Genomic DNA, 24,085 nt, shown 5'->3' with positions numbered 1-24,085 from the left:
GCATGTGTTATATACTTCAGATGTGGGTGAGGATGAACGTGTGAGCGTTTACCTTCTGTTCGAGCGCCCGCTCCAGGGAATCCACTTTCATCTGCTCTTTTCTCAGGCTGGCGTTCAGCGCCACACCCTCTGCGTTGGCCTTAGTTCGCACCTGAGCTATTTCCTCATTCGCTCTGCAAAAACAAACCCAGGTCAGAAATCATTCAATTGCCCCTTTTGCACTGGGTAGTTATAGGGACTTAGTTATAGGGACTAGCCATCAGGGTGGTTCTCCGACCATTTTCCTGGTTGTATTCGCACCGCCAATAGGAACTCTGAAGTGACGTAAGCCGCATTTGTTGTTGTGACTTTTTATTTTGATGGCGTGGCTGACTTTTTTTTTGACGGCGCTGAGAACGGCAGAGCCTGAGCACACATCGCTCCCATAGAGTGGTGCAAGTGTGACGTCCCGTTGTAGGCCAATCAGAAATCAGCATTACACTGGTTCCTTCGACAAAAACCCAAAAGGTTTTTCCCATAGGCTTTTGGATTATCGCAAAAAAACAATCTCTGTGATCAACAAAAGTTAATGAGACTGACACGTTTTGTCCTTTAAGATAATTATCACAGATGAACACAACTTTTATGAATTTTTAAGCTTAAACGCAGTCGCCAGAAGTAAAAAGCTAAAGGTAGGCTATATACGAACTACACCACGATCCCACGAATTCAACGTCACCATCACTAAGCTTCCAACAACTAATTCAGTTTTATCTAAAATATTTTCCCAGCACGTTTAAATTACAATAGTTTATAAGGATAACGAGGATGTAAAAGTTTACTGAGTTTACCTATTTTCCGTGATGCCGTTTAATCTCCCGACTGCTTCTGTAGTCCCATTTAGCCACTTGTTAGCAACCGACTTTTTCAAGACACGTAACAGCTTAAAAAAATCTTGAGTGGGGTAATACTGATGTATTTTATGTTCTAGAATAAAATATCAAAGTGTCTTGAGCTTGAGTTCACCACAGACCTTATTTTTGCCATTTAACAAAAAATCCCATTTAAAAAAAAACATTGACTTCGGATGATGGAACCGGAAGTGCCAAAATGCTAACTCGTTTCTGCGTTTTGGCCTACAAAGTGATGTCATACCTGCACCACTCTATTCTCCATCTTCATTAGTTTACAATCTGTTTAACAGTCCCGTTTTATACGTTAATAGATAGAGCTGTTATACAAAGAAAGTAAACAGTATATGAATATATAAATATAGATATGTCGTTAGCTGAGCAGAAATACATAATCATGTTTCGCTTAGTCCCCTCAAAGTTGCGTTGGATTTTCTCCTTAGCGTAAACATTGAGAGGTCCATCTTTCACTGTTTCCATGTTAGTTCATGGAGTAAATATATAAGCTATAAACTGTGTGTGCACATGGCTTCTTTTTTTTTAAATGGCGGGTGCTGGTGTTTCAGTTCCTGCGGTGCGAACACGCCAAAAAGCGCAGCGGCTACTCCCACAATTAGTTCTAGTAACTTTGAAAAGGTTTCTCTGGTGCGAAAGCCCCTTATTGTGCAAAATACATTGGTTTAAAGGTAAAATATGCACATGGGAAAAAACTGACATAAAAAATGTTAAGGGGCTGAAAACGTCAGTCACCCTTATCGTTACCGTGTAAACTAAAACTAAAAACGCGAGTTTGTAAAAGCGTCATGCGATTACGTGTTTAGTCTATAAAGGCTTCTTCTCTTTTTTTGCAAATAAAGGATACAGATATTGACAGTAAGAAGGGGGCCATCACCACAAGGGGTTATAAGAATTACACAAAGCAACACAATATAACATTTTGTCATCATGAAAAATTAAAGGTTCCTTGTCATCTGTACAAAAACATTTTTTTCAGTTTTTAGCACATCTTTGTCGTGTAAACATTCCCTGATACTGAAAATGGTTCTTACTTGTCAAGTTTCTCCTCTGCGTGGATTTTGAGCGTCTGATAACGTTGTTCCTCCTGCCTCACGCGCGTGAGGTAATCCTGAGCGCACTTCTTCAGCACTTCCTCATTCTGATAAGAGACCAGCAGAATCATCTGTATACATTCAAATGAATCGTTTATATATTCCGAATTTTGGACACTGAAGAAGACATCTTACCTTCTTATAGCCCTCAAGGACGGTCTTCAAGTTTTCGTAGCGTCTGAACAGGTCGGACAGCGAGCGCTCCACCGAGTTGAGGTCGGCGAGGGCCTGATCTCTCTCCAGGGTTACCTGGTGGACACTCTTCTGAGATCCTATGTTCTTTCGCTGCTCATCTTCTGTATTGCGGAAATCAGACAAAAAAAGATTAGAGCATTGCAGAAATATGCAAACACTTAACCTAAAATGTGTATTCATTATGTTTTTGAACGGTTTTGAGAGGTAGATCACTCACCTATCATTTGAGCTACCGTCTTCTCATACTCATCCACTATTTTCCTATAGTGAAATCAGTAAATAATGTTAGAATGTTTAATTGTCCGGACTGTACAGTGCGGGGGATTAAACTCAATGCGTTCTGGGAAGGGTTCTGGATAAGGATGTACCTCATTTCAATGACCTCCAGTTTACCCTCCTCACATTTCCTCTTCCACTCATTGGCTTCGATCTCTTTGGAGATTATCTACAGGTACAAAAATGCAACTTTATCCAGTTAGACTTTTAAAATGAATGCTACATTAAACTATTCCAACTAATTTATAGAAGAAATTTTATAATTAAAAACAAAATAAATGTAACCAATTTAATTTAGTTTATTTGTCATTAAATGTGTTTGCATGTACTGGATATTGTGCCGGACTGATCTCAGGACAGTGTATCTGGAAACAGGGCAGGTGTTTGAGTGTTACCTCTTCTCTGATCAGCGCGAGCACTGCTGCTTTATCGATCTCACTGAGAGGGATTGAATCCAGCCCGGGACTCGACTTCGCTATGGTCTCACTGTCTGGAGAGCTCAGAGAATGACTCTCACTCTGCAGAACAAACACAATCAGAGAAAAGCTTTACGAACGGTTTCATTTTGAAATTGATTTATTATACCATTTGGTCCAATACAATCAATAACAATAGTACTATATGGCAGTACATAATACCACATTTTTCTTGGAGATGAAACAATGACTACACTCTTTCCTCTGACCCAGTTATTAGCTTGCCCTTGAACAGATTAAGTCTTGTGGACATCACTAATCCCCTTAAAGGGTTTATAATTATGAATCTCTGTCAGGCAGATATGGCACCTCTGTTAGTAGCCTAGTCTGTTGAAGATAGATAGTCATACAGAATTCAAAGGAATGCCATAGTTACTAATCAATCAGAACTTACCGAAGAGGAGAGGTCCTCATCAAACCGGTCTGTTATCCCTATTGGCAGATCTGATTAAAAAGAAAGGTTGATTATTACTGACTTGCTTGGCCTATATTGTAACAATTTCCTAGGATTTTATAATCTGTAAAATTTTAATCTACTTTGCCAGTGGACAAATATGTAGGCCCTATTTGAAAATATGTAAACCGGTTATAAGGGTCTCTCTCAAGGAAACAGTTAGATTTTAAATAATTCATAAAGTAGCCACTAGAGGGCAGCACAGGCTACTATAGAGAAATGGTGTCACTTGCATTCAAATCAAAAGCGAGTGCAGCGTTCACTTTATTCTAATTCTGTGTATCTACCCATAACTACAAATTTTAATGAAATTGGAAGAAGAAACATGCAGGCATTATCTAAAGAGAAAACACAAAACGGCATTCGCAGCGTTAGTAATAATGGTAAAACAATATTCAGTGGATCTAATGTAGGGCGGGACTTAATTGTATCCTCTGCGATTTGATTGGATCGTACGAAGGCTATGCTATGGTTGTATTGGTTATTTGCTTCCCGCCCGTGCGGTCCAAGACAGGACGTCAGCAGCAAAATATAAAAGTAGGTAGTTTCTAAATGCAGATACATTTATATTTTTTATGAAAGATTATGAAAACATATTTTTCTTTCAAATAATCTGTCTGCGTGATTTCACATTATCTGTGGTAACATTTTCACATTTTCTATGATGACAGGACCACTGCTTCATCAACTTAATGAACTTCATAAGCTCGCCAAACTGCTGCTCTCTGGTGGCTCAAAAAATAGGATTGTCTGCAACCGCTTTTGTTTACTGGGCCAATTAAAATGGCAACAGACCAGAGGACTGTTTTTCCTGGGAGAGAGAGAAGTAGCTGAACAAGTAAGTCTGTTTCCCATACAATGCCCCCAAACTGTCTGATCTAACAGAGCAGTGCTTGTTAAACCTTATTAGTGTCAGATTGACCCAGTCAGTCTCTAATGGTGATCGATTTATTATCTGAGAATAACACTGCAGTACTACAAGTAGAACAGAACGAGGAGTTACAAGCCTCACCATCAGCAGTCTTGGTACAGGTGGTTGTTTTGGTGCAGTCTGAAAACTCCTCTGGCACGTCCTTCTGGCCCATGACGGTGGAGGCTAACTTCTCCTCGTCTGTGGCGTGATGGACGCGGTGAGGCAGTTTAGACGCAGGATCCTCCTGCACGTCTTTCTCCTGTGAATAAAAAAGCAGATAATAATGTTTGACTTGACAGACTTAAAACACTTGATATGTAATGGTAAATGGTAGATTTTGCACTGAAGGTAAACAGTGATTTTCCCTGGCTGCATACAAAATAGCACTGACTGTTCAGCTTTAAACAGGCAAAATATTTGAACAGTCTAAAAAATTAGTTACAGCCCCTCAGACTGTTCTCCACAGAGCCTTAAACTCTCTGGGACAAAAGCATAGGCGTACACCGTGACCTGTTTATGGGAGCCGCATCTTATTTCAGTTTGCGTGGTGCACACACACACACACACACACACACAGTTTTCATGTTTAAGGGGGACTTTCCATAGACAATGTTTTTTATACTGTACAATATATTCTATCCCCTCACACTAAACCTATACCTAAACCTATACCATCACAGAAAACATTCTGCATTTTTACATAAAAAAATAAAACATCACTTCCTCATGGGGACCAAAACATTTCCCCACAAGGTCAAGGATTTTGGATATTGGCGTCTTTGTGGGGACATTTCGTCCCCATAACTTGACAATGACGCACACTAGTGTCCTGGTTCAGAGAGAGCAATAATATAGAGATATTGTATTTCAAGAGGAGGGTTCGTTCAGAGTGGGTTAATGTGAGAAAGAGAGAGATGTGAGGGAACATGAAGGAGGGTGTTTGCTGAGTCACTGCAGTAACCACAAGGTCCAAGACAATACAGCAAATCTAGAGGCTTTGTGTATATAATATTGCGTATGCTTTCATAGTCATGTACATACAAAAGCGCACACATATACTGTATAATATGCAGATACAAAATACAGAGATGCACGCATGCCTACACAAAACAAGATGCACTCTTATATGTTGGGCAGTACTGAAATCTTACCTGATTGCAGACATCCAGAACTAGGGACTGATTCTCATACTTATTTACTTTACACGAGTTCCTGCAGAAAATAATATTTACAACATCAGAATATGCGACCAAGAAACATTGGAATACCTTTTAGCAAAAACTTCCCTGATAGTTGCAGTAATACAGATAGTATCATAAAACCAATACACAGGCTGATTAATCACCATTTGGTGATATTTTGCTCTCATTTAAGATATTTTGTCAAGGCTTAATGCACATTTTATTCTTTAACATTTTTGATTGAACTAACTTACTTTTAGCAATTTTCTCGACATCTTGGCATAATTAAAAGTGCACTAAATATTTAGTTTTTCATTTATTGCCAGCAAAGGTTTTACAGATAAACCTGTTTAAAATGACCCACATTTAGATTAAAAACTCCAGTCATATTAGTGCATTATATCCTAATAGCCTATACGCGTCAACATTATGTTGGCCATCCAGCCTGTTTTCTTGGTATTGGCATCTATTGAACAACTCATTAGCTATGGTTAACCATTCAGAAATAAGGATAGTCATTGAATCCAACAACAACAAAAAACAGTTAAGACCATTTAAAACAGAACTTGTATATCTACATTGTGCTTGATATAACAACTGTTTAGTATATTGAGCACCACGAGTGGGTCAAATCTGAAAATCATTACAAAATGCCCATGGACTAAATCAATACTGTCTGCATGAACGGTCAGAATACAATAAAATAAATAAGTATACCTTCTGCCCTAGTTAGTTTGGAGGACTGATACTGCACATGATTTGGAGCCAGAGGGCAGTTCAGCCTTGAACTGCACTCATGACATGCAATGGGACATAAGAGATAACATTGAAAGTACAGGAAAGGAGGGCAGGAGAGGATACTTACAATAGAAAACAGAGAAACCGCACTTGCTCAGTGGTCCTGAGGACAGTATGACAGGGACAGGGGAGGGAGGGAGCAGACACAGAGAGGAGGGGATGTTGAGAGGGGACGTGCCGTAAGACATTAGAGGCCGAGATAGAAGCATGAAGAAAACAAGTAGGAGTGAGTTTAAGCTTCCTGACTTTCACAAACAAGTTAGTTTGTCGAGGGGATGTCATAGTTTAGTGGAAAGTGGGAATCGTATGCACTGGGACAGTGTAAACAAGACTACCATAAATGTTACGACTGTGAACTATCAAATACGATTGCGCCACATGAAGGATGCATGATTAGACAACAACTGAGATGTTGAAAAGGCAGGACAGCATACCAACAATAAACACAAAAGTAAAAAGTAGGTGTGACTGATGTGTTTATCATGCTTAGTGGGTGAAAATCACTCCTGTTTGCTAATAGACAACAGAAAGCCACAGATGCCACAAACAACATACGTTTTGCCTGTCTGTCTAGCATAACTGCCACTCACGTGATGATCCTGTCTTTGTTTTTCTTCTGAGACTGTCCTGTTTGCTTCTTCTGCTCCAGAGTTTCGTCTGGTTTGTGTTTGTCCATTAGCTTTTCAGTCGTTGGTTTAATTATGTCACTTCCACCTAAGGCCTTTGATGGCTTAAAAGGATCAATAGAGTCATCAAAACGATCAGGGTCAAAACTATATGATCCTTTAGGGAGTGTTGGCGAGTTGCTAAGTTTACCGTTCCCACCAAATGGATCAAAGCTGGGATCATCCCACTGACTTGGGTCAAAGTTATAGGATTTCTTAGGAATAGGAATATCATCAACGTTCATTGGAGTCACATTCTCAGATGGTGGTTGGTCTTTTTCTGATGAAGTCTCCGGTGGTAGAGCTGCTGTTTCTGCAGCTTTTGGTCGCAGTTTTTTTGGAGTAATCAGCTTGCTGCTTGTCTTTTTTCCAAACTTCTTGGGTGGAGGTCTCTTGGCTTCAACATCATCAAGTCCAAACTCCAACATTACTGGCTGTGCAGGCATTTCCTCCATCAACTCTGATTTAGTAGTGGGATTGGCAGGTAGAGAGTTCTGCAACTTGGTCTCTTCAGTTGCAAATGTATTCATGGTGTTGTCAAACTGTTTGGGGTCAAAGTTGCAGCTGCCCTTCGGAAGTATCGGAGGATTGTCGTCCACTTCGTTGGGGTCTACACCATTCAGTGGGGCCTTCACCTTAAGGGAAGGAGGTCTAAGCTTGAGGGAATTAGTGTGTGGTTTGGAGGATGGTTCTTCAATGAAACCATTGCAGATGTTAGCATCATCTGTTGTAACTGCTTCAGCAAGATCAGGCTGGTCCACATCCATGTCAGCAGAGGAAAGCTGGTTCCTGGATTTCAGGGTCGGGCTGGGGTCCACACTGTTCTGGCGCACGACTGGGGCAGGTGCATCCTCAGGAAAGCGTTCATCCAGGGTCAAGTTCTGGGCTTCGGCTGTGATGGAGGACAACTGATTCACATAAACTTCTGGGAAACCTGTTGAGAGTAGAATAGGTCAAACATTTTTTTTATCATGGTCTATATAATTTATAGAATTATCCTGTTGAAATATACAATAATGTGTTACAGGATAATGCAATATGTTCCCCTAATATCATCTTTCTTGTATTTTCAGAGTGTTTTCACTTTTCCTTTCATATGTTCTTAGAGCACATACAATACAGTATGCTCTATTGTTAAACCTATGGAGGATATTTGAAGAACAGACTTCCTTGCGTCAGAAAAGACAGGAAATGCTTCACTCAGGAAGCAAAGAGTTGAACAATAGTCTTCTCTTCCCTGTCTCCAACAGGCACAAATAACTCAACCTCAAGCAACAATTAGCCATAAAAGTGGGCTAGATGTTTCAGCACACCCATTTCTGATTTACTGAAAAGACGACTTGGCCTTTCAGGCACTTCCTGGTTTTGCAGAGTTAGACGCGTTCCTGGCTGGGTCAATATATTTTGGAACAACATTCCTGTCAGAAAATGTAATGCTAACCATATCCCTACCCATAAACCTAACCCTACCCATAAGTTATACCTAAAATCTAGAAGCACCTAACCCTGTTTGTAAGCCTAAACTTGACATAAACTTTAAACTTGTCCCTCAAATTTTTGGTTTGTTGATTGGAATGTTGTTCCAGGATCAACTAAGATGTTGATCCAGGAACATGTCGTACTTGGTAAAATCAGGTTCTGTGCCTCTCTGTGCCAAAATACAAAGAAAACACACACACACCAAAAACACCTCTACAACTACATTTCAAGTCACTGTAACAAGAGGATACATGCTGAACAAGTCACAATTCAAGCATCTATGTGTGAAATTGTCAAGTCTTAAAGTAGTCATTTTGAAACAACTCCCTTTGGCAAACAGTTTTGCTGGCAGTCATCACTGAGTTTTGATGCAACAGTCTGTTGCTAAGAGACAGGAGGAGACAGTCTATTTATAAATAAGATGTATGACTTTGTGCTGACCTCCAATTGAGATGGCTTTGAGAAATACTAGCTGTTATCTGTTCAAAATATTTACATGCAGGAAAGAACATGTCCAACAGGAGACTGTATCAGAGTTGAATTTGTGAATTTGCTCCAACATTCTGACATTGGTGCTAATGTGGGCGACATGAGTTTGAGTCTGTTCGAGTGATATTCTGTAGTGGTTAAGGCTCAAGGGTGCTATCTGAAAGGTTAAAAGTTTGATCCCCAGAATAAACAAGCAAGCCATAAGCCTTAACTACTGTACTCTTAAGTAAAGAGCACAATACCTTAACCAAAGACTGCTCATGACTAATAGGTTATTAGCACTGTTCTAGGGTAACATCACATGAAAATCACAAACAAATACAACTTTTAGGCTGGTAATGAACTGTAACACAATGGCTTCTACTGGACATCAAAAAAGAGGAACTTGAGCTTCACAAACTAGCATTATAGGTTCCCTAAAATGCTACTTTGTGAAGCTCAAGTTCCTTTTTTCATGTATGAAATAAACACAACTGCAGCCTTCAGCATTGTAATAACAATATTACAATCCACAGACCTTCCATGAGTCCTTTTCCAATGTCTATGCCCAATCTTCCTCCTCCTTTCACCAAGTTCTAGCTATCTCTAACTCTTTGTGTCTTTTCCACACATCTGGTACTACGCTGTCCTTCACTGTTAAATGAGATGGCAGACAGCCCTTCCCATCGAGGACACAATACACTCTGATCAGCACTTTCTACAGCTGCTCTTGTCATCATTTCCAGAGGTTAAGGCTCCTCCTCGACATGTTGTTTTAAGTGTTTGTTCTGCCTTAATTTTAAGTTTAGTCAACTCAAATATCCAAATTGTCACTTAATACAATTTCAAATTTCGAGTTGACTAAACTTACAATTTTAAGGCAGCATGAATACTTACTTTTTAAGTTGAAACAGCTATTTTTTTTACAGTGTATAGGGCAAGCTCATTTCTGGAATAGAAAAACCTCTTGGCAGATATGAAGTACACCATGTAACTATGCATTCTATGACATTTTTTAAGAACAGGAAGCTTTGAATATCATATTTACTATCTGCCAATTTAGGGCCTTGAAATGAATTGATATTAGGTATGTGGTATCTGAAGTGTAGGTTTGTATATCAGATAAATGTGTCTGCTAAATTAAAGAATTTAGTTCAAACTGTTTCTATGTGAATGTTATTTTGAATGTTATGCAGAAACAGAAGCTTTCAGGCTATGAAAGCAACTGTTGCCGTTTGAACATGCAACACCAGTGAAGGAGAATCATCATCAGACACAATGGTATTGGTTATGCAGCCAGCGCTATTGGCAGTGACTTAAGCTTCCTCTTAGTGGTGGGAGTGTGATGCATCGACAATGTTTATTTCATCAAAACAGAGCAGACAGTGCTTCGGACATCATGAGCTAATAAATTCAAAACACAAATGCTTCATCTCCACCCTCCTGAGAAACATTTAATTGCAGTTTTGATTATATAACTACAGCAAAATAATAAGAACACTCATACCAGACAAATGCATAATACTGTCACAACACATTTGTCAATATGGCCATAAAGATACTGCACAAAAGAGCCATAAAAATTACATTGTACATGACTGAGATTGTTTTAGAGTAGAAAAGGTAATCAAACAGTAAATAATGCTTTTTTTTCAGTTATATTCTCTGTCATCAACAAGCAACTGTGTTTATGTATGACTCTACATTGAAGGTGCAGCAGGATTTAGTACCTGGGGTGGAGAGGACACAAGGCGGCTTCTGTTTACATAACCACAAATTCTGGCTAATGCACTGCTAGCCACGAAAACGTGTTCTTCAGCAATGGCATGTGTCTGTACAGATGTGAGGTTGAGGATAACTGTAGTGAAAACTGGATTGTGCTCTGCTGAAGCCAGACTTTTACTGTCTGTCTGCTCAAGCAATCCAAACCACGACACGTAGGCGTGGAAAGGCTGGCTTTATTAGCCTAAAGCACTGCATTTCTCAGGACAACTTTCTCACAAAACTCACCAAAAAATGTCTCATTAATAGATTTATTCCTGTGAAGTAACAGTCACGTTTACAGAGAAACACTAAGAGAAAGAGATAATAAACTCTTAATACATCAAAATGATGAACGTGACCTAGCAAGCCTAACACAATTTCAATGAGTGCAAATGTGTGTTTTAGAGTGTCTGCGTGTGGCATTTAGTGAAATGAACTAAATCACATGACGTTCTTCGCTGCAGGCCTTTGACCTTTTTCCATTGATAAACGTGCTCTGAGAGGAGCGGACGCTTTTGTTCAATTCCAAACTCCTGAATTCCAAGCTGTGAGCTTTTCCCACATTGGGTCAGGGGCCTCTCTCTACCCAAACCTCTATTTTCCAACCTCAAAACCTCCTCCACTCCATTACATTTAAGTAACTAATACTGTCTGCACATTTTTGATTCAAGCTGAGGTCAAAATGCGTCACTGTAGTTAAATCTTTAAAACACAAAACAAAGAAACTCATCCTCACTGATGAAAACACTGGCAAACTTTACCAGAGCTACACCTAGAGACTAAAATACGATTTTGAGTGCAAAACAATAGCAACATACACGTGTTTTCATGTAGGCTTAACGGTAGTGACAAATCACATTTTTTTAGAGCGTTTATGAGATTTTAATGGGCAGATAAATTCCTCAAAAAGAGTCTGGGGAAGTGCAGCTGTTTTCAGTTAGTGATATGGTACACTCCCCTGAATTTGGACACGTGTCTTTTAGAGGACAATTTAAAGAAAACAAGGCATGTTTTTAAGTAAAAGAAACTCTTCTAGATAAAGAATTGGACTCTATGTGCAAGTCAAAATCTAGCTTTTATTCTACTAGCAAGTCAGGCCTTATGAATAGTAGTTTCCAATTTGCAAACAAATCATTCTTTTAAAACAGTCCTTTTCCCTTCATGTTTGTAAATTACTCAATCATAAAAGGAAGAACTTTGCTGCTTTGTTAAAATAAATAGTTGCCCATTTACTTGCCTTCCATAAGGTAAAGTATAATTTATAGTAATTTATAATGGGCCTGACTGACCCACTATCCCTGTTCCAAACACTACAATAAATTCTACCAACAATATATTACGTACAAAAGTGATACTAAAAGATCACACAAAACCACTTGGAGACATACTTTCCTCCTGTTGCCATGGCAACATCACATTGCCTGAGAGGAATAGAGGGATAGCGACAGGTGCTATGTGTCATCTCTGAATCTATGTTCTGTTTCTATGGCAGTTATTATGAGGTCTTCGTTTACCTGTGCTCTCTGTTATTGGTTGATCCAGTGCTGATGGTTCTTTAAATGGCCGATGGACAGGCGACTCAGCTTCAGGTGTGTCAAATTGGCCCTCTGAGTCCGAACTGGTGGAAAATGAAGAAAAACTCTGTGGTTAGTAACAGGACCGTTCTTAAATCTGTACTATGTTTACAAAAGGACATTGCCATGGTTGTTTGGCTCAGCTTGATTTAAATCAGATGGATAATGCTGGTGTCAGATCAGGGCTGATAAGTATAAAACATACAAACTCATCAGATCATCAAATGACATCAATATTTAATACAACATTTTGCACATGTGGCAGCTTTAGCCTTGGGTGAAACACAACTGAACTGAGCACATCATGTCCTCATTAAATAATAACTATGTATAGCTGTGACACCAATACTTTCTGCAAATTGTTGTTTATCATATGTGTGGTGGTTTTATGTGCTCGCGTGTGTGTTTGTGTGAGGTAACAATGAAGAGCTTTTAGGTAAATGAATAGTCCTAAAAATTGAAAATTACTTCATGTTGTTCCAAACCCATATGACTTTAAGTCTTCCATGGAAAACAAAAGAAACATTATGCTATTAGGCTTTCAAGTTTCACAAAAGACACATGTAACATAAAAGTGTCACAAAAGCAGACCAGATTACCCAGTCGCTATTTTCTAGGTCTTCTGGGGTTATGTGATAGCTTTGTGTGAGGGTTTGAGAGATTTTAAGGGAATAATGAAATAAATGTCAACATAATATGGCTTCTTAAAACCCATTCATTGTAATTGAATGGAAAAATGTGATTATAGTTTCCTAAAATGTCTTCTTTTGTATTCTGCAGAAGAAAGAAAAAAAGACATGCACTGTAAAAAAAAAAATTGCCTTAAATTTTTAAGGACGAGCAACTTGGATCAGATGTTTAAATCATTTCAACTTAAATTACATTAAACTGATTTTAAAAATGAGTTGAATCTTGTATAACTTATTTTGATGAGTTAAAGCTATGTAAAAACATATGATGTCATAACTTTGATCATTGATCATATAATTGTTTTACAGTGAACAGGTTTAGAACAACATTTTCATCTTGGGTGTACTATCATTTTTACATTCACAACAGAGCTTAACAGTCATGAGCCTGAGCTCAAAGGGAAGCATTGTTAATCGTGTGTGTGTGTGTGTGCGAGAGAGAGAGAAATCGGTCCCCAATCTGGGAGGACTGCCCAGTCTAGTTGCACTAGGCCACCTGCAGTCCCATTAGGGAAGTAATCATTACTAGTCCAGCAAACAAACACAACAGACAAGAGAATAGATGAACTTGCAAAAAACACAACAGAAATCTTATTAAGTAGTGCTGTGAAATGGTTTTGCAAAAATATCAATTTCATTCTGTTGTACCCAACACAAACCACTCCACTAAATCACTGTATTTTTCATAAAATCCCTGCCTGAACAACTCATGCTGCTTATTGTGTTAACTACTGAGCTCCAGAGAAATGACTAGCTCTCTGTGTGGGTGGCTTACTGTGTGCTTTTCTAAGTATATTTACAACTTGCATGATCCTGACACTCTTTTGGGCTATTGTTCAGGTCTGTGTGGTGATTAATTTGCAACAGTCTCTCAGGCTGCGAGGCATTGGGAAAGAAAAGATTCTTCCTGGAAAGGAATGTTAGCAGACAGCTCAACGGCACATAGACAGGATGTCAACAGCACAGCTTAGGGGAACCAAACCAAAACATTATTTTTGCCCGGATGAAACATATGAATTAAACATTATATAAACAAGAATAAACTACATTTTTTGCATATTCAAAGAATATATGAGGAGTGCTTGCCTATAAAAAAAAGCTCACTGCTACAATGCTAAATTGCTGTGGGTGGTTGCCAGAGTATTGCTCTGTGTTTGTTAAGATGTTAGCAGCACATTGCTTTGCAGTAGTTGGGATGCTCTGGGTGGTTGTTGTTGTTATTCTGGGTTCTAGATATGGCTTGGGCCCCCCAATTATATTAGAGTCATATTAGAGTTAGGCTTAACAGCATGTCTGTCACATAAAGATGTGGAACAAATTATGCACCACCAAAGGTTAAAGGATAATTCCGGTATTTAACACCTTGAGTCTATATTGTAGTTTGTTTTGGATGAACAAGAGTGGTGGACAAATTTTTTTTGACAATAGTTCCTCTCTCGAGTTTTTGACTATAATAGAATTGGCCATGGACCCATTTAACATTGGAGTCAATGGGCATGTCCGAAAATGTCATTAAAACAGCCAATAATGTTTGTTTACAAAACTGTTAAACTCACCGAGTGGTTAGTGGTGTTCGTTGATGATTATAAACAATATATCGTCGCAATATATGATTCCAATCCGTTTATTTTGCTATAGTGGAACTATTTTTTTCAGACACTTCACAACCGTGTAACTTCCGCTCAATATTTGAATCTGAAGCGTTAGCACACTCCCGACCACTTGATGGCGATAACCGATGTTTATGTCTCGCGGGACACTCACGGTCACAGTCGAGTTCAACTTCATATTGCACTGGTCAGTGGTCACGTCTTTCAATATTTTCAAGGTTTTGTTCGTTTATTTCGCTTACTCTCCCGGAGCACAGTTGCTCTGCTCGCTAGCCTTATGAGAAACGGAAGCGAGCAAAAAGACTACATCGACCAAATGTAAACAGCCCCCTTTCCGTTTCCGGTAGCGCATTTATATTAACGAGCACTCAGTCCTTCAACAGAATTCAATGGGATTTTACAAAATGACGAATAAAACACGACAGAAACTGTATTTCGCAACACTTTTTGTTTCTGGAACATCAACTAACATCAACTAACATCACTAATCACTCGGTGAGTTGCACAGTTTTGAAAACTAAAGTTAAAGGTTGTTTTAATTACATTTTCGGACATGCCCATTGACTCCAATGTTAAATGGGTCCATGGCCAATTCTTTTATAGTCAAAAACTCGAGAGAGGAACCATTGTCAAAAAAATGTTGTCCACCACTCTTGTTCATCCAAAACAAACTACAATATAGACTCAAGGTGTTAAATACCGGAATTATCCTTTAACAGTCAAATCCTCAATCCTTAATATAAGTAATAGAAATAGTGATTATTGTCTTAGTATGCACTACTAATGAATTAGGGTAATATACAAATACGTTTCCTCTTTTAAACCATCAAAAGTGCTAAGAAAGACTGTTATCTACTAGCAAAGGAAATTAGCCATGGCACAGTTGGGGGTTGGGAGAGGAGAACGGCTAAATTCTGATCTTTATCGGAGCATAGGGACACATTAGACTAACAGCTAGAACCTGATCCATGCACACTTCCTAAGGAAATCCCCAAATGATGCTGAAAACACCCACAAACACTGAGTGCACGCATACAGATGAGCAAACGTTAACATGCCACTTTCCCCAACCACGACAAGAGCACCAACAGACATGGACATTCAGAGCCTCTGATCTCTGGCTGCTTTGATCCATGTGGCTGACTGCTAAGCCATGCCTGTCTGCACAGCATTCAGAACAGTTAACGCCATCATCTGACTCAAACAGGTGCCTCTGAAGGCAGTTTTTCTAAGGTTGGCCTCCACTGCTGATATTGGGCTCATTTTCAAGGTAAGAACTTGATATAAGAGCATTATAAAGAAACCGATATCCCACACTTACTCTCGCAAAAGCAACCTCACACACTTACTTCATACTTCCATATATCACATTCTCATTTCCTTTCTCACGATGGGAAGTTTACAAGGTTCTAGACTTGCCTGCAGCCATGAGACCTTTCGTCGTCCTCTTGATCTCTTGACATACCCACTCGCATCCTTTCAGTGAGGGGTTCGTCGTCCATACCCGAATCGGTCTCACCTTCTTCCTCCCCTCCTCCTCTAACGGCTGACCAGGTCCATTTGGCCCACTGCACTGGTGACAGCCAAGACATCTTCAACCTCTTACTGGTGATACGCCAAGCGTCTACTGGAACACCTTGTGGGCGAATCCAAACAAATGAGTCAGTCTCTCTTTGCCTCTTTCTCTCTTACAGATGTTTTTCTCAGCGGAGGGTAACGCTTCACGTGGTCTTGAAGCCGAGCTTCATGTTTTTGTCGCAAAAAAAGCCTCACTGCTTCCTTCCTCTCACGCGACTGTTGATGTTGAGTTCTCTCGTGGCTTCCTCTATCTCAGTGCAGCTGAGTAACGAAGAGTTTGCAGTCTCCTTTCCCTCGCAGAATACCACAGCAAAGATCAGCTGGCTGCCAGATAACTCCCCCGTCCACCCCTCCTTTTCAGGATCAGACTATTGGGAAGAAACTAATGGGGGGAGGAGAATAGAGAGTGCCTGTATCTCTGGTCCAGCTGATCCGGGAGCCCCTGTGGAACAGAAAATGGTAGCTTCCAAATCAGAACTGCCTCTCTCTTTCATGAAAAGCAGAAGAAGGGAACACAACCGAGGCTGAAGGGAAGGGAGAGAGGGGCTCCGTGGTTTCGGAAGGGAGACTGAGGAATGCAGATCTGAGCTCCTCCTCAGTCGTTTTTCCATTAACCATCTCTAGCCTTGAGCTCCGGCTCACAACCAGGGAAACCTGTTCTTTCACTTGTCCTTTCACACACACACACACACATTGCTACCTGTTTGGAATGCCTTAGCAGATTGCCAGGGGAAGTCAGCGTTCCCATGACTAATCTGTACTTAAACCGAAATCTTTTTGCAAAGGTAAAATTACCACAATATAATCTATACAAAAGTCAGGAGCTTGCCTTTAAAACACCTAAAACACTAAATAAAGGGTTCCAACACTACCAAAGTACATTCAATGTCACATTACATAATCTTAATCAGGATAAAACCATGCTCAAGGATTTTGTTGATGGATACCAAACCAAGCATCTCCATTTTATACCACAACCACATCCTTTGATCACAGTCAACAGTCTAAAAATATAACTCCAGTGAAGCTGTGTTGCTGGTCGTTGCCATCACAAAGTCTACCCACACAACCAGAGTAACAGATCTCAAAGCCATCACTCGACTTAGCTTTGACAAAATGTCCTGAGCAATGATAATGTGAGTGCTACGATAATGAACTCAAATCTTTATGAAACCAGATGTTCCTCCATGGCTTGGGGTAACTTATATAACTGATGATCGTTGAGAAGATGTGTCATTCCACATCAGAGGTCTGCAGATATTTAAGGCAGAATTCATTCGGTGAGACAGTTAACTGAGGAAACAGAAACCGTTCCGGAAGCCTCTATGACTGGGGTGCCCAATACGTCGATCGCGATCGACTGGTCGATCGCAGAGCCAATGACGGTAGCTCACAGAACTAAAAAAAAAAAATTAAAAAAAGAAGAAAAAACCGCGCCTTTTCAGAAAAGCAATCCATCCAATCATGTCATTATATTACCATGTGCCCGCTGATTGACGTGTAGACAGGCCAGTCTGCTGGTTGCTAGAAAGTTTTGTACACTACGTTACCATAACAACCATAAACAAAGATTCTGTAGAGCGTCGACTACAGAAATGCGCCATTGCTTTCGTTTTACCGTTGTTTTTCGCTATTGCTCGTTTATCATCTGTAGACAAACAACAATTATACCACAATGAATGAGGGAGTAAAAGAATTAAAAAAAGCAAAGACTTACCATTTCCATCAGGAATGGGAAGATGACTTCTTATTCACGATGTCATACTCAAAGTGTGTCTGTCTGATCTTTATTTAAATTTCGTTGTTCTTTATGTAAATTTCATTTTTTCTTAGTTTAAATTTCGTTTTTTCTTTATTTAAATTTCGTTTTTTCTTTATTTAAATTTCGTTTTTTCTTTATTTAAATTTCGTTTTTTCTTTATTTAAATTTTGTTTTTTCTTGATTTAAATTTCTTTTTTCTTTTTTTAAATTTAGTTTTTCTTTATTTAAATTTAGTTTTTCTTTATGTAAATTTCATTTTTTCTTAGTTTAAATTTCGTTTTTTTGTTTTTTCTTTATTTAAATTTCGTTTTTCTTTATTTAAATTTCGTTTTTTCTTTATTTAAATTTCGTTTTTTCTTTATTTAAATTTCGTTTTTCTTTATTTAAATTTCGTTTTTTCTTTATTTAAATTTTGTTTTTTCTTGATTTAAATTTCTTTTTTCTTTTTTTAAATTTAGTTTTTCTTTATTTAAATTTAGTTTTTCTTTATTTAAATCTACCTTTTACTCTGTCAGTAATTTGTTAGTCAGAAAAATATTAGACTACCTTAAAAGTATTGCTTAATTTAACAGACCTGTGTGTGTGCGTTTTATATCACTATAGTGCAGTGTCCGCGTTCTCGGAGCATAAGCCCAGCCCGCGTTGAGGCGCGCCGCTTCCCGCTCGCGCTGTTCTGCCGTTTATTAAAAGTTTATTAATTCTGAACGTGTCGCGTCTCACGTGTCTATCTATATTGCACCAAATCGACACTGCACTCCCTTGTGAAGTCGATTGGATGAACGGTTCTCGAAATAATCAAAATGCAAACAGACATACAGACACATAGAGATTCCTGCTTTTATTAGAGAGAAGATTATGTTCAACACCCTCTCTCCGAAGCTTCGAATATTCGATGTTCATTACTACCAAAGCTTCGAAGCTCAAAAAATGGTATTCGGACCAGCCCTAAGTAGTAGTAGATCATCCTGACCCAGTCACTTAAAAGGTAGATCACCATTCAGAAAAGCATGGGCACCCCTGCTCTATGATATTAGCAGAATTGTGGAATTCTGGATCATCTTTTATCAAGGTTTAGGTTTTTCTTAGAAGCGTGGGAGGGAATTTTAACATAGGCTACATTGCTAGCCATGTTACTAACATTCGTTTGTAATTGAGTGCATCATGTTGGTGACTGAATAATCACAAAAAAAAACTAGAGTTGGTTTTCATGGACTTTTCCTTATTGGAGACCACCCATGTACGTTATATGTTTGTGAGGTTTTATTCCACATGCTCAGGATATGAAGTTCAGGGGGACTTTACAAGGAGGTCTCACATTTCAAACACACAACGAAAACTTGGCGAGAGACACCCCAGAAGCGGCAATAAAAGAAAACGCACAACATAAAAAAAACAGGCCACTGAAGAAAGAGCTTCTTAAAAAGTAAGAGAAACGTTGCTCTCTTGCCCCAAAACAATGACTGGGCACACGCCTCAGAACATTTCCCGATAACAAGACGTTAAGCAAACTAAACAGACCTAAATATGATAGTTTCTCAGACAGTTTTGGTTCAAGAGAAAAGTCCTAAGGGAGTGTGCGTCTGTGCTTCTAATTACAGATTCCAGATTTGCAGAGTCGAACAGACTGCAGTAGTTAAAGCTCTGTGTTTGGACCCAGAATAGCCTGGGACTGAACGCCACGACTGGGACTCAAACAAAAGACAAAATTCCTTGTTTGTAACAAAGGAGTCTCTAAATTAGATGAAAAATGTGAAGAATTCCAATCAGTTTGTTCTTGGTGAACCCTGGGCGACACCTGACACTGATTTACAGAATGAAGGTATAGTGAGCTTTACATGTGTTTGTCCAGTGAAGCTCAGCTTTTTAATACTCGCATCCACCAAACACAAAAGAACTGTTTTGAGATGAGTTTCCAACACATGGGATTTTCATAATCCTTTTATAGTTTTTCTTTGTTGAAATACCTTTGTTGCACATGATTCCATTAGAGAAGCAACCCAAAAAGGTTTCCTGCTATACTATGTGATATGATACGTGTTTAGTTCAAAGACTTTAAGGGGAATTTGACTAATCAACACTTGCTATTTTTTGTTCAGGCTACTTTTATTTCTTGAACAGCTGCGATGGCCTATGAACTTGTGAAGTCAGTCCAGCTTAACACATCATAACAATGACACTCTCAGACAACCTTCAGAGCATCATATTCCTGTGTTCAGTGCCAGACTCTGCACGAGATCTCCTAAGCTCCCAGCATCCAATCTTGCTCGAGTGTGAATGATGACATCTGCTACTGGGGAGACTTCACTGTGTTAGATAAGACTATATGCAGAGCGTCATCACAAAATGTATGTAACTGCACTGTAAAAAAACATTGTTGGTTTAACTTAAAGTAATTTACCTAGTTGTCTTCAAATTTTGCGTTCATTGAAATTAAAACTTTGAGTTAATACAATGAAGGAGATGGGTATAATAAATAGGCTAATTAATGTGGTTCAGATAACATATTTTGAGTTTATATTTAAGTTGATTTGACAAAATAAAAAAAAGTGTGCAGGATTTCAAATATTTTTCAATAACATTTGAAAAAAGCATAATTTATGGGAGGATGCCTTTAAAAAGCAATGCTTTCCGAGTTATTCAGCCTTAAAGGAAATATTAGATCTACATACAGTAATAGAACATGAGATGTAATAATAACAGGCAGACAGAACATGAATGGGGGGAGAGCCATCTTACATAATCTTCACTGATGTGAGAAATAGCATTATATCAGAACTGAGCTCACGCCTCCAGAACAACCTCACACGGCTGCACTTCATTGTGTACTAACAGGCGCTAAAATAGGTCAATCAGCACACACTTTACATTTCCAGAAAAGACTGGAACATGATGGACAATAGTCACCTATCCAATAGGCTTTTTATGAAGCCATATCTATTTGCAGCTGAGAAATACTCATTGTTATTTTTACTGGAGTCACAAGGCAGGGAGAACAGCTGTCCAAAAACAATTCACATGAGAAAAACCACTCCCTTCAATGTAAGGGTGTATCTCAACATGAGTCCAGTAACACAGTTCGATGTTTAATCTTGGTTTAATACAGGAGATTAAATGGAGGTTTTGGTTAGATTACAATCCAACATTATCCATTTGCTGTAATATAAGTGAGCATAAGTGGAACATTAGCAATCATCATTTTTTGAGGTTGATGTTTTTTTAACAGTTATCCAAAGTGTTGGGTGATATAAACAAAGATGCAATGTTGAAAAGATGGCAAAGTTCCAAAATTATTCGATAGACTGAATTCTAGAGAATTTTATATTGACTGCAAATTGGTGTGTTTTTGATGTAGATTAAAAAAAAACTATAATCCTATAAACACTGCAGAGGCTCAAATCCAAAGGCCTTGCACGCCTTAGTTTACTGTTAGTCTAAAGTCACAGAGCCACCTTGTGGTGAAAAATTACTAATAAAACTACAACGAGTGTATTCAGAAAAGGAAACTATATCAACTTCACCCCTGTATAGCCTATATTCTTAATGAGTTAAAAAATTCTTAAGAAATTGAACATGTTTCACAACTTTAACATTCACATTCATTCACACTTTAATAAAAAAGTATTAACATTATTATTTACAGACATCCTAGTATTTAAAATTCCATCACTTCCATAACGTTGAAAATAATCAAAAGATGCTTAATTTTTAATGGTTATATATTTAAATAATAATAATAATGCTTACATTTTTGTGTTGTGACAATGATCCATCAACACTGTCGCACAAACTGTAAAGTAATTATTTTGGATTTTTAGATCATTTGCTTAATTTCATAGGTCCATAGTAATGTATTAACTAGCCAGGGGTGCAAAAAATAAATTAATTAAAGTATTGGTATTTTTAACTTCATTAAAAGTAAAAGAATCTAACCAAAAATGTACTTGGCTGAATGTAAAAATGTTTGCATATTTAATTTGATTTTTTTTAAACTAACAAAAAATATTGTAAAAGCTGAAACAAATATCAGAAAAGTTGTTACCTAACTATTAGTCGCTAAAATATTGTGCTTTACGGATAATGGAAAAGAGCATACAATAGCTCACAATCACATTAAAATAATTTTAAGTTTTGAACAAATAATTTCAGAAAATATTTTGAGCAGCTGTAAATAAAGCACATTGGCTACATCTGCTGGTCAAATGCAGATATACAAGCAGATGAACACATTGACAATAATGTGGGAGTTACTTCTAAAATATCATAACAGGCCTAAAATAACTTCTGCTTTTATATTGTTATTTTTTCCCCCAATAGTATAGCTTATATACTATAATTTAATAAATTAATTCAATAATTATTTACAATAATTCAGTAAGGATGCATTACATAATTTACATTGAGCAAACGTGACAGTTAAGACATTTATAATGTTACAAAATATTTATATTTCAAGTAAATAGTAAATCAAGTACTGTACTTTTTTTTTTTATCAAAGAATCCTGAAAAAAGAGCATCACTATTTCCACAAACATATTACATATTGACAATAAGAAATGTTTTTAGAGCCTTAAATCAGCATATTAGAATGATTTAAGGGTTGATGCAATGATTTCACTGGGTGATTATTATTTCACTTTTCTAACTTTAGTGTGTAATGTTGCTGTTTGAGCATATGGCATCTGCAAAGTTACAACACTCAAAGTTCAAAGCAAAGGAAGATATTTGGTTTTAAAGAAATGGCTTTTTAAGGACTACAAAGGGCTGGTAGGGACTATATGACATTCCTCCCGAGTTAGTGACATCACAAAGCCTAAAATGTACATAAACCCGCCCCTGGGAATGCAATTAATAGATTATCATAACAGAATATGCTAATCAATGACTTGAAGACAACTCTACACAAGCTACATAAATTCATCAACTAACCATTCAGAAATGTTGTCTACAATACATGTCACTTCTTTAGTCTCCCCATCTTTGTCTGACTCCAGTTTGAACATAAAAGGCTAATTTTTTTTTTTTTTTTTCAGTGCATGTTTGTGAGGTAATCGAAGCTGCTAGAACAAGCTGTTGAAGCTCCGCCCTCTGTGCCGGGAGCAGCAGATCATTTGCATTTAAAGGGACACACACAAAAAGTGTGCGTTTTTGCTCACCCTCAAAAAGTGACAATTTTAACATGCTATATGAAAATATCTGTGGGGTATTTTGAGCTAAAACTTCACATACACACTCTGGGGATATCAGAGACTTATTTGACATCTTGTGAAAACGGCATTACCACCCCTTTAAGGATCCTGTGACACTGAAGACCACAGTAATGATGCTGAAAAATCAGCTTTGCATCACAGGGATGATTTTTTTATTTTTATTAGAATAATGTTTTACAATATTTTCTTATTTTGTATATTTTAATTCAATAAAAGTATTTTTGAGGCATGTCAGTACTATTCCCGTCCCACGTATATATCATCACGCTCCAGCACACTTGACATAAGAAACTCAACACAAATATGCCATTGTCCATAGATGTGCAGCCTTAATCACATGCATGAATGCAGAATATCATTTCAGCGCTGACCCTCTGACCTAAAACCAGCAACTCGACCCCCTCAAAACATTCATCAGAGGACCTCCTTATTACCAATCCATATAAAACGAGAGGAATGTTTTTTTGAACAGACAGTCTCTCTTTATCTAACAAAAGCTCTAACAGTAGGGTTAGGGTTCAAAATGACTACTCAAACAATAACTATGGCATTTTTGACCTGCAGTCTGGGAAAATGGTAACATTGATTCAAGTGTCCTTCTGAGAAGCGCTACCATCATGGAAAAGCTATTTTTAGGGTGTGTGTTTGTACAACAAGCAGTGCAAAGAATGAAAACCTGACAAGAATATTTTAGTAACGCTTCACAATAAGGTCTCATTTCTAAACATTAGTTAATGCATTAGCTAACAAACTAAAATTAACAATATACTTTTTAAAGCATAATGCTTGTTAATGTTAGTTAGTAAAAACATAATGTTTTCATTGTTCACAGCGCATTAATGTTAACAAATACAACTTTTGATTTCTAAATGTTGAAATTAACATTGACTAAGATTAATAAATGTCTGGGGGAAAAAATACTATGGAAGTAAATGGGTGCCGTCAACTGTTTGATTACTGACATAAGTTAAAATATCTTCTTTTGTGTTCAGCAGAA

General features: G+C 38.0%; 1 protein-coding gene across 3 annotated transcripts in view; it reads right to left on the bottom strand.

Annotated features, from left to right (window-relative positions):
• The window catches only part of tacc1 (transforming, acidic coiled-coil containing protein 1), a 34,791-nt gene that overhangs the window by 2,010 nt on the left and 8,696 nt on the right, over positions 1-24,085 (bottom strand). For 2 of the 3 annotated variants that reach the window (XM_079598698.1, XM_079598697.1), the window contains exons 2-12: positions 12,183-12,286; positions 6,883-7,891; positions 5,465-5,525; positions 4,413-4,572; positions 3,341-3,390; positions 2,866-2,988; positions 2,563-2,639; positions 2,412-2,455; positions 2,135-2,295; positions 1,940-2,046; positions 53-173 (exon numbers count right to left, since the gene is read on the bottom strand). In XM_079598698.1, coding sequence (XP_079454824.1) covers positions 53-173; positions 1,940-2,046; positions 2,135-2,295; positions 2,412-2,455; positions 2,563-2,639; positions 2,866-2,988; positions 3,341-3,390; positions 4,413-4,572; positions 5,465-5,525; positions 6,883-7,724 — 1,746 coding nt within the window. In that variant the 5' untranslated portion in view covers positions 7,725-7,891; positions 12,183-12,286. Of the gene's footprint in view, positions 1-52; positions 174-1,939; positions 2,047-2,134; positions 2,296-2,411; positions 2,456-2,562; positions 2,640-2,865; positions 2,989-3,340; positions 3,391-4,412; positions 4,573-5,464; positions 5,526-6,882; positions 7,892-12,182; positions 12,287-15,960; positions 16,733-24,085 lie in introns of those variants that run through there. The other variant, XM_079598696.1, reaches the window with a different exon arrangement.

The sequence above is a fragment of the Phoxinus phoxinus genome, assembly GCF_949152265.1.
Source record: "Phoxinus phoxinus genome assembly, chromosome: 23".
Taxonomy (NCBI): Eukaryota; Metazoa; Chordata; class Actinopteri; order Cypriniformes; family Leuciscidae; genus Phoxinus; species Phoxinus phoxinus.
Note: the sequence above shows the minus strand (reverse complement) of the source record. Positions and strands in the feature narration are given on the sequence as shown.